The sequence below is a fragment of the Hippocampus bargibanti genome, linkage group LG10 (assembly GCF_051943395.1).
Source record: "Hippocampus bargibanti isolate YZ-2025 linkage group LG10, ASM5194339v1, whole genome shotgun sequence".
Taxonomy (NCBI): domain Eukaryota; kingdom Metazoa; phylum Chordata; class Actinopteri; order Syngnathiformes; family Syngnathidae; genus Hippocampus; species Hippocampus bargibanti.
Window position 1 is genome coordinate 689116 of NC_142743.1, and position 18175 is coordinate 707290.

An 18175-nucleotide genomic window follows, 5' to 3' on the forward strand; every position below is an offset into this window, starting at 1 on the left:
ATTTAGTTGTTTTATGAGAATCGCTTCTTTTACTCCCCTTTCAAACATCTATGTCTTTCGCTAAGATTTTAACCTCATTGTCATCAAATGAGTGGTTGCGAGCTTTTAGGTGCAAATGTACTGCCGATTGAGGCCCACTTATATTATCCCTGCGATGTTGATAGTCTTTTTTTGAGAATTTGTTGAGTCTCCCCAATGTACTGCTCTTTACAATTTTCATTCTTACAATGTATTGAATAAACTACATTACTTTGTTTTTCATTTGGTAGCCTATCTTTTGGATGCACTCATTTCTGCCTTAAAGTGTTTATCGGTTTGAAATAAGTAGGAATTTTGTGTTGCCAAAGGACTCTTTGTAATTTTTCAGAAACTCCTGCTATGTAAGGTACTGCTACTCCTCTCCTTTTTGTGTCTTCAGAATTTTTGGTTTCATTCCCTATTCTTTCTTTCTGACATTTGTTGAATGACCACTGAGGGTACCCACAGTCAGTGAGTGCTCTCCTGTTTTGTCTCCTTTTTCTCTACCTTCAACGCTTGTTGGTACAGTGAGACCTCAAGTTACAAACACCTTATCTTACAAACCTTTTGTCTTACAAACTTCAAATTTATGAAAATTAAACCTTATAATAAGCACTATTTTCATAATACACACCCACCACGGCTGGCGGAGTGATCTTCGGCGGAAGCACACGACCGAACAGCACCAGAGGTTAAGTTACCAACAGTCCTTATGGAAGGTGATTCTTCTTCCATTAGCCATCAACGACCATCACACCGGTAAATAAAACTTTATTTTAGAGCAGTTTATTTCTTTAATTACAGTCGTCATGTAATGCGCCTCTTTCCAAACAGCAATTCCCTTTGACCTTCGACCTCCAACGCCATTCCATCAATCCATAAATGACCATCACAAATGTAAATAAAGTGACTTTATGATACAATGCAGTGTATTTCTTTCATCACATTTATTATACATAGAATAAGGTATGTTGTGTGTAGTTTTAAGGCTTATTTACTTGAAAAGTATATTTTATGGAAACCCGGGAACGGATTATTCCCATTTTAATGGTTTCCTATGGGATTTTTTTTTTGAGATACACACTTTTCGCCTTACACACTCTGTCTGGGAACCAATTAAGTTCATAAGTTGAGGTCTCACTGTATTAGTTTAGCCCTATGCTGGAGGGTTCTGATAACTCCTAGTTTGTGTTGTAAAGGGTGGTTAGAGTCAAAAAGTAAGTATTGGTCAGTGTGCGTAGCCTTCCTAAAGACTTCTGTTTTTAGCGCTCTGTCCTCTTTTATAATTACTTTACAATCCAAGAAGGCTAGTTGGTTCTCTTTAATGTCCTCACGAGTAAATTTAATGTTGAAGTCTACAGAGTTGAGGTGATCTGTGAAGGAGTGAATTTCTTGTTTCTTAATTATGACAAAAGTATCGTTCACATATCTAAACCAGTGTCGAGGTTTTGTCCCCGGGAAGGATGTGAGGACCTGTTTCTCCATCTCTTCCATGTAAAGATTAGCCACTATGGGTGAAACTGGTGAGCCCATAGCACAACCATGAATTTGTTTGTAGAAGTTTTCTCTACATTGAAAATACGTTGTGTATTGGCTTATTATTAAGGTTAAATTGCAAAGTAGCCGGTCAATGTGACACTAAAGTCATTCTACTTGTGTGCCCTGGATATCAAATGGTCAAACTGCTTTTCATAGGACCACTGATAACAGTGAAAACACAGTAACAACAAATGCATTTAGGAAATAATGCTTATCTTTTGTGTCAACACAAAGACGCATTCACATTTAAGACGAAACAGCCCTGACATCTGCGCGCCAAAGTTGTATCGATGAACTTTGAGTGGCAGCAATAAGACATATGGCTTGCCCAACCACACGAGGAATGGCACAAGCTTACAAGATTTGGCCACACAGTAAGAACTGGTTAACAGGTCCGCCTCTAACTCACAGTGTAGAGGTCGACGGTTCAATTCTGACCACTGGCCTTCCTGTGTGGAATGTATTTGTTATCCCCGTGGTTGCATAGCTTTCCTCCCACAATCATAAAAGCACAGTTGGTTCACTGATTACTTGAAATTGACCTTTGTGAGATTGTGAGTGTGATTGGCAACTACACGACAGTGTACTCCAACTAATGTCTAAAGCAGTGGATCTTAAACTGGGTTCGATCGAACCCAAGGGGTTCGGTGAGTCGGTCTCAGGGCTTCGGTGGATCCTCCAGCCCGCAGTCTCGTCTGCAGTTAGTGGGCACTGTCATTGAAAGAAGGGTTTGGTGAATAAGCGTATGAAACTGGCGGGGTTCGGTGCCACCGGTCGAAAGTCAGCTGGGATCATAATAATACATTTTATTTCTAAGTGCCTTTCAAAACTCACGAGGACACTTTACAGTCACGGGATAAGAAGATAAGCTTCACCACACCATGGACGATATTGAGGATCATTCTGTTGAGATAATGGATGGATGGCCAGTTTTCCATAGAAGTTAAGGAAAATACAGTGTATGCCAAATATACAGCAAATGTTCACAGACCACATAAAATGATATGTTGGGATCGTGACTGATGTCTTGATGGGAGAAAAGTGTGCTGAATCCCACTGTATGTCCTCCAAGTGAGTCCACGTTGCCCATTTTTAATGTCATTTGTCTGCAGCCCCAGGACCAGCGGTGAATGACTGAACAAAATTGTAGATCCTTGTTGTGTACGGAACAAAGTCTTCTTTGTAAACGATAGTAGTTTTGTTGTGAGGAGTCTGGTATATAAATTCATTTGGATTCATCTGTGCTCCTGCTTTTGCCTCTTCATTTTGAGCCAAGTCTGGTGGGACAAAAGTTGAGGGAATTAATACGTGGCTGACAGAACAACAGAATATTAAAAAAAGGCCATTTGTCTTCATAGTCCAAAAACCCACGAATACAGTCACAGACGTTCAGATTTTAAGCAAAGCCGGAAAATGACCCCAACAAAGGCAGACGGTGCTCAATTTAACTCTTAGCAAACAAGTTTAATTTGTACATGCAATAATATATATATATTTTTAAAGGTGAAGCGTTGTTGATCGATTAGCCGTCAAAGTTGAATCCTGGCATTAACTTACCTGTGCTATTTTGTAAACGACTTGTGTAATACAAATATGCAACGGAGCCGATCATCGTCCAAACACCCATGACGTAAACCGTAGATAGAGATCGTTTCCATTTCCTAAAATCTTTTAACGTCATTCCTGGACTCGAAAGATCAGCGTCGGGGAAGGCAAATACGTTCAGCTCGCTTGACCTAAGGCGAACAGGGCGCAGCCATGACAGTACAAAACGGAAGTACAACTGCGCTCAAGGCAGCCTCCTTACACCAGAATCAAGTCAAGCGCGCCGCCACCTCGATTGACAACACGGTGCATGACGGCCGAGCGGCGTCGGCCGCCTTCAAAATAAAAGCGCGACAACGAGTGCATGCCCGGCAGTGGTGTGGATGTAAACAAAGCAAAAATATGTCAAACAAGCGGTTTCTTGGCTGTCAGGTTAGGATCACGTTTACTTAGTAAGAACAAGAACTCTCAGAACAGTGCCAAGACGTGCTCTAAAGGAGACAGAGAAAAAAATAGTTGTAATGATGATGATGATAATAATAATAATAATAATAATAATAATAATAATAATAATAATAATAATAATAATAAAATATAATGTAAAAGAATGTAATATAATGATATAATATAATATAATATAATATAATATAATATAATATAATATAATATAATATAATACAATACAATACAATACAATATAATATAAAGAAAAAAGTGTTGTAATAATAATAATAATAATAATAATAATAATAATAATAATAATAATACATTTTATTTATAAGCGCCTATCAAAACTCTCAAGTGCCTTTCAAATGACCCAAGGACACTTTACAATTAAAAGTAAAATAAACAATATCATAGTTGAATGCATGCTGACGTTATGTTTCATTACAGTGGTGCCTTGACTTACGAACTTAATTGGCTCCCAGACAGTGTGTAAGGTGAAAAGTGTGTATCCCAAAAAATAATTTCCCATAGGACACCATTAAAATGAGAATAATCCGTTCCCAGGTCTCCATAAAATATAATTTTAAACTAAATAAGCCTTAAAACTACACACAACATACCTTATTCTATGTAAAATAAATTCTATTGTATTGTAATGAAATAAATACACTGCACTATACACTATAATAAAGTCACTTTATTTACATTTGTGATGGCTCTTAATTGACACCTGTTGCTTTGTGACTTGTAAGGTCTTACGAAACTGAGGCATCACATTATCATTCATCATGTTGATGATTGTCATAGCCAGAGTCTTTTCTGGATGGAACTCTTCAATAAAAGCCTGCACATCATTCCACTTAGCAGCCATCTCCTCCTCCTCGCCCTCAGATGACAACTCGTGAATGGCTTGCTTCTGCTCATCCTCTTAAAGGCAAATCAAATCCTCTGTGTTGAGGACCTCATTATGGTCAGCAACAAGCTCATCGGTGTAATCTGCATCCACTTCGAGTCCCGTAAGTGCTGACAGAGATTTTGTTACAACAAAAGGTGTGAGTCTGATGATTCCACGGACCCGGAATGACGCGACAAAAGAAAGCGGGCGGAGGCGATCTGTCCAGCCTATCAAGCTAGGCAAAATAAAATGGCACACAGGGGTGCAAAAACTCGCGATCCCGGAAAGCAGCAAACTTACGCGATCGCGGCTAACAATCTCCTCGGGCGAAGCAAACACTTGGGCTGGAAAGTCCAAGACACTGGCGAGACGCGACGCGAGGCGTCGTAATCATGTCACAGGTGAGTTGACAGCGACTCGTTGAAATGTCCCAGTATCGGTGATTAGGGCAGTGACAGCAGCCCTGCCCCAGCTGTCAACTCGTATGTGAGAAGTTCGGTGTTATTATTCACATGAAAGCATCGAGTAAATAACGCCTTTGTGTAAAGCTTTGTTGCGAAGGATGGTAGCAATGGTTGACTTAGCATATCGGTACCGGGCTCTTTATTTGTAGAATGGTAGTAGAAAGTTACTCTCAGGGAAGTGACACACAGATGTCTCGCACAGCTTGATCGTGGCGTGGAGTCTAGCAAGTCGTACTGTGAAACTCCGTCCGATGCTGAGCAGGTCTCTGGGAGTTGCGTGTGTGTCTGAGTCTGAGATGATTCTGATCTTCTGTCCCGGGACGGCTGCGCCTTTATACCATTTCCCAGCGTGGGAAATGTGTCAGGCTGAGATTCACATGAAAGACGCCGTGCGCACCTGTGACGCCACAAACGCACACCTCGTTCGTGTTTCTCAATGATCTCCTCCACAGTCACAGACGTTCAGATTTTAAGCAAAGCCGGAAAATGACCCCAACAAAGGCAGACGGTGCTCAATTTAACTCTTAGCAAACAAGTTTAATTTGTACATGCAATAATATATATATTTTTTAAAAGGTGAAGCGTTGTTGATCTATTAGCCGTCAAAGTTGAATCCTGGCATTAACTTACCTGTGCTATTTTGTAAACGACTTGTGTAATACAAATATGCAACGGAGCCGATCATCGTCCAAACACCCATGACGTAAACCGTAGATAGAGATCGTTTCCATTTCCTAAAATCTTTTAACGTCATTCCTGGACTCGAAAGATCAGCGTCGGGGAAGGCAAATACGTTCAGCTCGCTTGACCTAAGGCGAACAGGGCGCAGCCATGACAGTACAAAACGGAAGTACAACTGCGCTCAAGGCAGCCTCCTTACACCAGAATCAAGTCAAGCGAGCCGCCACCTCGATTGACAACACGGTGCATGACGCCTTCAAAATAAAAGCGCGACAACGAGTGCATGCCCGGCAGTGGTGTGGATGTAAACAAAGCAAAAATATGTCAACCAAGCGGTTTCTTGGCTGTCAGGTTAGGATCACGTTTACTTAGGAAGAACACGAACTCTCAGAACAGTGCCAAGACGTGCTCTTAAGGAGACAGAGAAAAAAATAGTTGTAATGGTGATGATAATAATAATAATAATAATAATAATAATAATAATAATAATAATAATAATAATAATAATAATGTAAAATAATGTAATATAATGATATAATATAATATAATATAATATAATATAATATAATATAATATAATATAATACAATACAATACAATAAAATATAATATAAAGAAAAAAGTGTTGTAATAATAATAATAATAATAATAATAATAATAATAATAATAATAATAATAATAATACATTTTATTTATAAGCGCCTTTGAAAACTCTCAAGTGCCTTTCAAATGACCCAAGGACACTTTACAATTAAAAGTAAAATAAACAATATCATAGTTGAATGCATGCTGACGTTATGTTTCATTACAGTGGTGCCTTGGCTTACGAACTTAATTGGTTCCCAGACAGTGTGTAAGGTGAAAAGTGTGTATCCCAAAAAATAATTTCCCATAGGACACCATTAAAATGAGAATAATCCGTTCCCAGGTCTCCATAAAATATAATTTTAAACTAAATAAGCCTTAAAACTACACACAACATACCTTATTCTATGTAAAATAAATTCTATTGTATTGTAATGAAATAAATACACTGCACTATACACTATAATAAAGTCACTTTATTTACATTTGTGATGTCGTTGATGGCTCTTAATTCACACCTGTTGCTTTGTGACTTGTAAGGTCTTACGAAACTGAGGCATCACATTATCATTCATCATGTTGATGATTGTCATAGCCAGAGTCTTTTCTGGATGGAACTCTTCAATAAAAGCCTGCACATCATTCCACTTAGCAGCCTCCTCCTCCTCGCCCTCAGATGACAACTCGTGAATGGCTTGCTTCTGCTCATCCTCTTAAAGGCAAATCAAATCCTCTGTGTTGAGGACCTCATTATGGTCAGCAACAAGCTCATCGGTGTAATCTGCATCCACTTCGAGTCCCGTAGGTGCTGGCAAAGATTTTATTACAACAAAAGGCCTGAGTCTGATGATTCCACGGACCCGGCATGACGCTACAAAAGAAAGCGGGCGGAGGCGATCTGTCCAGCCTATCAAGCTAGGCAAAATAAAATGGCACACAGGGGTGCAAAAACTCGCGATCCCGGAAAGCAGCAAACTTACACGATCGCGGCTAACAATCTCCTCGGGCGAAGCAAACACTTGGGCTGGAAAGTCCAAGACACTGGCGAGACGCGACGCAAGGCGTCGTAATCATGTCACAGGTGAGTTGACAGCGACTCGTTGAAATGTCCCAGTATCGGTGATTAGGGCAGTGACAGCAGCCCTGCCCCAGCTGTCAACTCGTACGTGAGAAGTTCGGTGTCATTATTCACATGAAAGCATCGAGTAAATAACGCCTTTGTGTAAAGCTTTGTTGCGAAGGATGGTAGCAATGGTTGACTTAGCATATCGGTACCGGGCTCTTTATTTGTAGAATGGTAGTAGAAAGTTACTCTCAGGGAAGTGACACACAGATGTCTCGCACAGCTTGATCGTGGCGTGGAGTCTAGCAAGTCGTACTGTGAAACTCCGTCCGATGCTGAGCAGGTCTCTGGGAGTTGCGTGTGTGTCTGAGTCTGAGATGATTCTGATCTTCTGTCCCGGGACGGCTGCGCCTTTATACCATTTCCCAGCGTGGGAAATGTGTCAGGCTGAGATTCACATGAAAGACGCCGTGCGCACCTGTGACGCCACAAACGCACACCTCGTTCGTGTTTCTCAATGATCTCCTCCTTCTCCTCGACCGTAATTTTGTTTTGTGTCTTCTTCGGTTGAACATGAGTCTGTGGTGGGGTCTTTTTCGGCCCCATATCAGCAAAAGTATCATTGAAGACGATCGACGTGTGCACTCATAGAAAGGGGGTGTGGAAAGGTAGGCCGGCTGGGGAACTGTTCGGTCGTGTGCTTTGGTGTTCTTCCGCCGAAGATTACTCCGCCAGCGGTGGTGGAGGGTGTAAAAAGTAGTGCTTAATCCAAGATTTAATTTTCATAAATTTAACGTTCGTAAACGCAAAATTTTGTAAGGCAAGGTGTCCGTAAACCAAGGCCCCACTGTATTTTTGAAAAACTTCTAAATGGGAAAAGCTTCAATATCCTTAGACCAAATCAACACTGGGGAAAACTAGAGCACCCCTCAACTGGGGTGTTTTAGTAACGTCAGCATACACTCAACTATGATGGTGTTTATTTTACTTTTCATTGTAAAGTGTCCTCGGGTTTTTTGAAAGGCACTTGAGAGCTTTGAAAGGCACTTAAATAAAAATTGATTCTTATTCTTCTTCTTCTTCTTCTTCTTCTTCTTCTTCTTATTATTATTATTATTATTATTATTATTATGATTATTATTATTACAACACTTTTTTTCTATCTCCACTTGGATTGGATTTGCCTTTATTCGTCTCGCAGTGTAGAAATTTACATTTCACAGCAGCAATGTGATGAAAGGAATGAAAGTAGAAAAACAAAATACAGGAAAATGCGTCTTGATATTAGCAAATCATATTTGCATGTTTGACGAGTGATGGCACACATGTCAATTGCCTTCTCCCTCCAACCAACACAGCCGTCCTAATAAAGAACCTCAACTCTATCCAGAAGTTGTATCATTTACCGAACCCGCTTACACAAAGCAACACAGCACGGTTCTGAGAGTTCTTATTCTTCCTAGGTGAACGTGATCCTAACCTTACAGCCAAGAAACCTCTCGTTTTACATATTTTTTGTTTATTTACATCCACACCACTGCCGGGCATGCACCCTTTGTCGCGCTTTTATTTTGAAGGTGGCCCACGCCGCTCGTTTGCCGCAGACTACCGTAATGCACAGTGTTGTCAATCGAAGTGGCGGCTCACTTGACTTCACTTGACAAAGCCTCTTGGATACTCCCAATGACTTCTACTGAGTGTATTTTACGAAGATTCCACCACATATAGCTATATTTTACGTTTTAAGACTTGCACTGAATATTCAGGAAGTCTTTTTTTCGAGTTGGAACAGCCCCTGACCGAGAGAGCGACACACAATGCATTTTGATATTCGCTTGCACAAATTCCCAGCAGACAAATCAGCCCATTTCCAACAGAGCTTTGGCGCCATCTTTTGCATTTTCTGGGACACGACATGCTGTCCTTGACGGCTCGAATTGATATGGGAGGACTACTTTAATCGATTGCAAACTGTATGCTTTCCTCTTCAGAACTCTTTGAATCATATTCATAACTGGATGAGTAACAAGAAAGCATCTTCTCCGAATTTGAAGCCATTGTTTTGACTCTCGAGCAAGGCAAGACGTCTTGGCGTGACGTCACGAACAAGGGGGCGGACCTTCTGAAACTGGCCATTTCCGGTTTCATTCTGACATCGTTTTTGGACCCTTGAAGTCATTTTGATTGGTGTTTTGCATTTGACTCAAAATATCGACCTGCGTGTTTGGGTATTTTATATGCTGTCAAACATTTTTCTGATGTCAGTGAGTAAACAAAAAAAGGGTGTTGGTTGTCCTTTAAAGCAAAAATGGGGAAGCGTGGTGGTCAAATGGTTCGCACGTCAACTTCACAATACAGCGATATCGGGTTTCATTCCTGATCCAGCCTCCTTGTGTTGAATTTGCATGTTCCCCCTGTGCTTGCGTGGGTTTTCTCCGGGTCATGCGCTTTCCTCCCACATCCCCAAAAAACGTGCATCGTGCCGAAGACAGCGGGGATATGCTCCAGCCTCCCGCACGACCACAGTGAGCAAAAGTGGTGTGTGCCCTGGAGGAGAAGCCCCGTGTTGCCACCTACTGGAGACAAAAGAAGAGACTAGACTCGTGACATGGATTGTCAAACGTTGCCATTACAGTTGTGTTACATTGTACGTATTTACCGTATGTGAAATGATTGCTGAATTTGTAGAATGTACTTTGTACAAATCCAATTAAATAATAAAACATATTTGATCAAAGGAAAATATCTTATTAAAGCATGGCAAGAATATCGGCTGGCCGATGAGCTTCAGTAGAGTTTAGTTGTAGATAACCTCAGTAATAAAAAAACAACACTGATTTGGGGGAAATGGGATTCAACCGACTACATCAATGAAGACATAAAGTCATTATTTTGTGTTTTATAATAATGTTACTGTAAATTTAAAACCTAAGCATTGTTTTTCATGAACATTTTGGCTTACTATGCAAATGTATTTTAATGTTGATCAATATGGCGGTCCCTGTACTTGCAAGCTCAAAGTGGTAGTTGATGTTCCAAGATTGAGAGAAATTATTATAAAGCATTGATTTCACCGTTCACCAACGAAGAAGAAACTGAAAGCCCCTTCAACAAGCCAGCAAATAAAATAAGCTACAATGAAAGTATAAATTGTTACATGAAGGAAGGAGCCAAACTTCACTGACTCACAGAAGAATGTGGATGCTTGCTTGGCTTCATTTGATGAGAAGATTGGTTCTTTTTTATAACTTCACCTGTTCAGTCACTTAATATGTAAAGATGAAGATCTATCTTGTTTATTTTTTTAAGGGGAACTATTGGCTGCGTACCGGTAATACTTAAACAGGCAACACCTGTAGAAACTGAAATCTTATCTTATCTTATCTTATCTTATCTTATCTTATCTTATCTTATCTTATCTTATCGGAATACTGATACATATTGAATAACGTGATGTTTTTATATTAGGAGGCTCTGTAGTCGAGGGGTTAACACACTGGCTTCACAGTGCAGAGGTCGTGAGTTCAAGACGCGGTCCGGCCTCACTGTGTGGTTTCCATGTTCTCCTTGGGCCCACGTGGGTTTTCTCCGGGTCTTCCGGTTTCCTCCCACATTCCAAAAATATGCATGATTGAACACTCTGAATTGTCCCCAAGTGTGAGAGTGACTGGTTGCTTATAATAATGATACATTTTATTGTAAGCGCCTTTCACAGCTCTCAAGGACACTTTACAGTCACAGACAAGCATAGATACAATAATAAATAAAATACAATTACAAATAGAATACAATAAATAAAATACAATTATAAATACAAACAAGAGATAGAGCTACACAGAATATGGGGGGTTTTGAGATGGGATTTGAAGGTGGGAAGAGAATCGATGTTACGAATGTTGTGAGGAAGTGAGTTCCAGAGTTTGGGGGCAGAGCAGCTGAAAGCTCTGTCCCCCATCATGGTGAGACGGGCAGGGGGTGGGGCACACAGAGGTGAAGGGAGGAAGAAGATCTGAGGGAACGTCAGAGGGAAGGTCAGATAGATATGGCGGGGCAAGGTTTAAATGTATAAATCATTTGAAAGTTGATTCTATATTTGAGGGGGAGCCAGTGGAGCTCTTGGAGCATCCACACCACTGCCGGGCATGCACCCTTTGTCGCGCTTTTATTTTGAAGGTGGCCCACGCCGCTCGTTTGCCGCAGACTACCGTAATGCACAGTGTTGTCAATCGAAGTGGCGGCTCACTTGACTTCACTTGACAAAGCCTCTTGGATACTTCCAATGACTTCTACTGAGTGTATTTTACGAAGATTCCACCACATATAGCTATATTTTACGTTTTAAGACTTGCACTGAATATTCAGGAAGCCTTTTTTTCGAGTTGGAACAGCTCCTGACCGAGAGAGCGACACACAATGCATTTTGATATTCGCTTGCACAAATTCCCAGCAGACAAATCAGCCCATTTCCAACAGAGCTTTGGCGCCATCTTTTGCATTTTCTGGGACACGACATGCTGTCCTTGACGGCTCGAATTGATATGGGAGGACTACTTTAATCGATTGCAAACTGTATGCTTTCCTCTTCAGAACTATTTGAATCATATTCATAACTGGATGAGTAACAAGAAAGCATCTTCTCCGAATCTGAAGCCATTGTTTTGACTCTCGAGCAAGGCAAGACGTCTTGGCGTGACGTCACGAACAAGGGGGCGGACCTTCTGAAACTGGCCATTTCCGGTTTCATTCTGACATCGTTTTTGGACCCTTGAAGTCATTTTGATTGGTGTTTTGCATTTGACTAAAAATATCGACCTGCGTGTTTGGGTATTTTATATGCTCTCAAACATTTTTCTGATGTCAGTGAGTAAACAAAAAAATGGTGTTGGTTGTCCTTTAAAGCAAAAATGGGGAAGCGTGGTGGTCAAATGGTTCGCACGTCAACTTCACAATACAGCGATATCGGGTTTCATTCCTGATCCAGCCTCCTTGTGTTGAATTTGCATGTTCTCCCTGTGCTTGCGTGGGTTTTCTCCGGGTCATGCGGTTTCCTCCCACATCCCCCAAAAACGTGCATCGTGCCGAAGACAGCGGGGATATGCTCCAGCCTCCCGCATGACCACAGTGAGCAAAAGTGGTGTGTGCCCTGGAGGAGAAGCCCCGTGTTGCCACCTACTGGAGACAAAAGAATAGACTAGACTCGTGACATGGATTGTCAAACGTTGCCATTACAGTTGTGTTACATTGTACGTATTTACCGTATGTGAAATGATTGCTGAATTTGTAGAATGTACTTTATACAAATCCAATTAAATAACAAAACATATTTGATCAAAGGAAAATATCTTATTAAAGCATGGCAAGAATATCGGCTGGCCGATGAGCTTCAGTAGAGTTTAGTTGTAGATAACCTCAGTAATAAAAAAACAACACTGATTTGGGGGAAATGGGATTCAACCCACTACATCAATGAAGACATAAAGTCATTATTTTGTGTTTTATAATAATGTTACTGTAAATTTAAAACCTAAGCATTGTTTTTCATGAACATTTTGGCTTACTATGCAAATGTATTTTAATGTTGATCAATATGGCGGTCCCTGTACTTGCAAGCTCAAAGTGGTAGTTGATGTTCCAAGATTGAGATAAATTATTATAAAGCATTGATTTCACCGTTCACCAACGAAGAAGAAACTGAAAGCCCCTTCAACAAGCCAGCAAATAAAATAAGCTACAATGAAAGTATAAATTGTTACATGAAGGAAGGAGCCAAACTTCACTGACTCACAGAAGAATGTGGATGCTTGCTTGGCTTCATTTGATGAGAAGATTGGTTCTTTTTTATAACTTCACCTTTTCAGTCACTTAATATGTAAAGATGAAGATCTATCTTGTTTATTTTTTTAAGGGGAACTATTGGCTGCGTACCGGTAATACTTAAACAGGCAACACCTGCAGAAACTGAAATCTTATCTTATCTTATCTTATCTTATCTTATCTTATCTTATCTTATCTTATCTTATCTTATCGGAATACTGATACATATTGAATAACGTGATGTTTTTATATTAGGAGGCTCTGTAGTCGAGGGGTTAACACACTGGCTTCACAGTGCACAGGTCGTGAGTTCGAGACGGTCCGGCCTCACTGTGTGGTTTCCATGTTCTCCTTGGGCCCACGTGGGTTTTCTCCGGGTCCTCCGGTTTCATCCCACATTCCAAAAATATGCATGATTGAACACTCTCAATTGTCCCCAAGTGTGAGAGTGACTGGTTGCTTATAATAATGATACATTTTATTGTAAGCGCCTTTCAAAGCTCTCAAGGACACTTTACAGTCACAGACAAGCATAAATACTATAATAAATAAAATACAATTACAAATATAATACAACAAATGAAATACAATGATAAATACAAACAAGAGATAGAGCTACACAGAATATGGGGGGTTTTGAGATGGGATTTGAAGGTGGGAAGAGAATCGATGTTACGAATGTTGGGAGGAAGTGAGTTCCAGAGTTTGGGGGCAGAGCAGCTGAAAGCTCTGTCCCCCATCATGGTGAGACGGGCAGGGGGTGGGGCACACAGAGGTGAAGGGAGGAAGAAGATCTGAGGGAACGTCAGAGGGAAGGTCAGATAGATATGGCGGGGCAAGGTTTAAATGTATAAATCATTTGAAAGTTGATTCTATATTTGAGGGGGAGCCAGTGGAGCTCTTGGAGGGCGGGGGTGATGTGGTGAAAGGATGAGGTTCTGGTGATGATCCGGGCTGAAGAATTCTGGACTAGTTGAGGTTTGTGGAGAAGTTTCTGAGGCACACCAAGGAGAAGTGAAATGCAATAGTCAATCCGGGAGGTGACAAGACTACGAACGAGGATAGCAGTGGTGACGAGTGACAGACTAGTGAAGACGATTGATATTGCGTAGGTTGAAGTACGCAGACCGGGTTAAGTTATTTATATGGGAGTGGAAAGATAGTGTGCGGTCAAGAATGACACCTCGGCTTTTCACCTGATGGGACGGAGAAACGGTCGAATTGTCGATAGTGAGAGAAAAACTGTTAGCTTTGCTCAAGGTGGATTTGGTACCAACGAGGAGAATTTTAGTTTTTTTTTCGCTGTTAAGTTTGAGGAAGTCATTGATAAACCAGGATGTAATTTCAGAGAGGCAGAGTGAAAGAGAAGAAGGTGGAGGTGGAGAGTCGTCAGGTTTGCTGGAGAGATAGAGCTGGGTGTCATCCGCAAAGCAATGAAATTGTACACCAAATTTACCAGATGTTTGTCTCTGTGTGCCCTGCGATGGGCTGGCAACCAATTCAAGGTGTCCCCCACCTCGTGACCGGAGACGGCTGGGATAGGCTCCAACACACCCCACAACTCGAATGAGCATAAAGCGGTCTGGAAAATGCATAGATGGATGATATTTACTTTGGAGATTCAGAATGAATGTAATGGTTTAGAGATGACATGTTCTGGCAACGACGGGTGACGCATCTGTTGTACTTTGTTGAAAGCATTGATGCTGATTTTGGAAAAGGTAAACAAGAAGCACAGTCGTCTCGGTTTGGTGGAAGTGCGTGGACAAGTCACGCCTCACTACCGTGAGGAGGCCCAAATAAACAAATGAAATCCTCCAATGTCTTATGAGGTGTAAAATTTGGACGTGCCTCAAAATCCTCTTTTGAAAAGTGTAATGATGTAGCTGCACGTGATGTTTTTCCCACCGTAAGGAGTTTAAATTAGAAATTGAAACATCCATGTAGAGTGGTGAAATGACCTTTACGATTGACACCAGCAAAATAGGTTTTTGGTGAGTCCATACACCTCTTCCCCTTAGTGGATTCTCTTCAAGGAACTCTTTCAACAGTAGCCCAAATGGAAGTGCATAGTGCCACTTGGCAATTTTTGGATGATGATACGAGTGCAGTGTGTTCTACATACTTGGCAATAAAGATGATTCTGATTCTGATTCTGAATCCCCACCTTTGCTTTTAAAAACTGCATGCTTTGCTTGATTGATAAAGAATCTTCATCTATATTTGTTTTCCAAATCTCATGTAATCACAGACCTACGATGTTTACTCACTTTCACTTCCTTGAAACTAACATTTTGCTCTCAATATTTGGGCCCGGGGCTATTTTTCTTGTGCTCGTGAAGTAACCGCCCCCGTGCCAACTTTGTTCGAACTTGTCAGATGTAGGTATGAGTCACACAACTTATACATACAATCACCAGACATTTGCAAGGAACGGCACGGCATTTTATTTTAGCACCTGCACTTAATACCGGAGCGGATTATTCGATATCATTTGTTGGAAAAAGAATATTGAGAGGTAAGTGTGGGGTTTCTTTTATTCTTTCCTGAATCATTATTAATCATATAGAAACAAGTGACTGCACTTCTGTTGTTTCTGAAGTACAAAAACCTTGCTGCAATGAAATAATTGCAGCCCCAATAAATTGAAAATTCATGTTACAATTGTGCTGGTTTTATTTCAATTGACCAACCCGAAAGAGACACAGCGGCATATCATATTGGAGTCTATCAACTCAGTTTAGCTCATTTCGAATGACACGTAAAAAACAAAACAATATATTTATTTTCAAAATGTTCGCAAACTCTGAGAGCAATGGCTCATATTTACATCTTTTCTGGCTAATGGAGATTTATGCATGTGAGTGACTTTGTTGTGGACTAAGTTGTTATAACTCACAATATAGTATCATCAAATCAACAGTTTTACAATGAACCAAAATGATAGCACACAGGTCATACTTTCTGGTGAATGAGGATTTGATGTTTGGGGACAAAGACATTGAAATAAAAAAGATGAAAATCCCGATTGTACAAATGTTGAAAGGATCTTCATTTGGCTTTTTTAAATTGTTAAATGATAGAGCAGCAACATTTCTTTTCATATCATATGGTACATGTCTAGTCAGGCAAATTTTGAGTTTTACTCTGATAACTTGACGTTAGCACAAATGAAGATATAAAACCCCAGAATCCGAAGGAAAGGGAATTTTGTTCTTGTATATGTGCACACAAAGCCCATCATGCATATGGAATTAACTTAAATTTAAAAAAAAAAAACACCTTTGACAAAATAAAAATAAAACAAGGCAAAACAACAATGTGTGTTTCGTAGTCATATTTCTCGGTTAGACAGAAACTCAAAAAGTCAGACATGTTTCAACACTCATTGCCAAATACAGTAAAGTCTCGTTATATCGATATTCAAGGGAGTCCGAAAAATATCGATATAACCGGGACTATCGATATATCCGACCCTGTTTGCATGTAATTTTCTCCGTGCGTGCATAGAAATAGTATCGATATAACCGGGACTATCGATATATCCGATATCGATATAACGAGACTTTACTGTAGTGTGTGATCATGTTTAAATTAATGCACGTTTCTGAAGTGAACAAAAAGCCGCACCCTTTTCCAGCTTGAAACACGGAGCACGTTCCCGACTGAAAAACCTTTACCCTGGAGTCACAAACACATCAGAAGTATTGTGACATCGGTCTGGAAATGATTCCAAAAGTGAAAAAAAAAAATCCCTCGGATGCTGATGGTATTATTCAGTGTTGTTTTAAAATTGATATGATGCTATATTTCAAATATGAATTCACCCTTTTCTTTCCTCCCACTATTTTGTCCGCCTGCTTCATCTCACTTTTTACCAGGGAAAGTGCAATCCGAATATAAATATGTGTCTGTCTTCCAAAGTGCATTGCCATTGATTGGCGGACAAGTGGTCTAAAAGAGTTGGAGGGCAGCTTGAGAAATGTGATAACTATGTTTATTTGCACACATGACAACAGGAGTGAGCTAAATAATTGATAGAACAAAACAATCAAAGTGAATGTGGAGGGGCTTTTCCTTTGCTGGAGTGTATCTTCGTATCATCTGAGCAATCGTGTCTGATAAATTGTGATTAGGATTTTGGAAACAAATGCTGGACTAGAATTCAAATTATGTTCATATGTAATAATAATTACTGTATTTTCCACACTGAGCTGTTTTGCATTCAAAGAAACACCTCCGATGAATGACAGATTTTAATGTGGTTTTCTAATATAGGCTGCGCTGCATTACCAGGCGCATAGAATAGAAGCCACAAGAGTGGCTTTGTCGTGTTATGGTCGCACGAGATGGAGCTACACTAAAGTGAATACAATACAATGCATTTATATCGCACTTACACAACCGCTGCGGGTGTAACAAAGCACTTTAGAGCATATTTGAAACAATATCTCCAAGATATTCAGACTATTGATCAATATACAAGGCACATTAGATTATAAAACGCACTGTCAGCTTTTGAGAAAATTAAGTACTTATAGGAGTGCTTTATCGTGCGGAAAAAAATATTGTAAGTATCAAGGTTCAGTATGTAGCTTTTATATGATAACAGCCAAAACAAATGCAACACCAACAACAATAAGTCCTTTCCTCTCATCTTAAAAAGGAAAAGGCCTTATGTCTTTGTAAGCTCTCAGTCTTACAGGAGTGGTCCATTGATGGAAAGGTTGCTTCAGCCGCCATCTGTACTACTTTGAACGTGTCGGACGTTCCGCTTCTCATCCAAGAGGCTTTGTCGACAAACTAAAATTTTGCTGGTCGCTCTGGTCCTATATATATATATATATATATATATATATATATATATATATATATATATATATATATATATATATATATATAAATCCTCGACTCACCCACCATGGGTGGTGTCTGTCCCCATTTCAGCTCGGGTCCTCTACCAGAGGCCAGGAAGCTTGAGGGTTCTGCGCAGTATCCGTGCTGTTCCCAGCACTGCGCTTTTCTGGACCGAGATATCCGATGTTGTTCCCGGGATCTGTTGCAACCACTCGTCGAGTTTGGGGGTCACTGCCCCGAGTGCTCCGACCACCACAGGCACGACTGT

At 40.3% G+C, this 18175-nt stretch overlaps 2 protein-coding genes across 2 annotated transcripts in view; one reads left to right on the forward strand and one right to left on the reverse strand.

The window, feature by feature from the left end:
- Positions 1–946: 946 nt before the first annotated feature.
- On the reverse strand, positions 947–3347 carry smim26 (small integral membrane protein 26). The gene is made up of 2 exons (XM_089006208.1): positions 3115–3347; positions 947–2834 (listed from the first exon to the last, which is right to left on the reverse strand). Exons 1-2 carry the CDS (start codon positions 3236–3238, stop codon positions 2656–2658), a joined length of 303 nt encoding a protein of 100 aa, XP_088862334.1. The 5' UTR covers positions 3239–3347; the 3' UTR covers positions 947–2655.
- Positions 3348–15443: 12096 nt separating this feature from the next.
- The window catches only part of LOC148892026 (uncharacterized), a 37890-nt gene continuing 35158 nt past the window's right edge, over positions 15444–18175 (forward strand). Inside the window, exon 1 of the mRNA XM_089007216.1 lies at positions 15444–15568. The gene's annotated coding sequence lies outside the window, so the exon portion shown is untranslated. The remainder of the gene's footprint in view (positions 15569–18175) is intronic.

What these genes read in the sequence shown, in the direction of transcription:
- smim26 (XM_089006208.1), bottom strand. Translation starts at nt 3,238, where the DNA reads ATGACGTTAAAAGATTTTAGGAAATGGAAACGATCTCTATCTACGGTT. An exon ending in TCGTTTACAAAATAGCACAG is followed by an intron (nt 2,835 to 3,114) that starts GTAAGTTAATGC and finishes TTGTCCCACCAG; the next exon opens with ACTTGGCTCAAAATGAAGAG.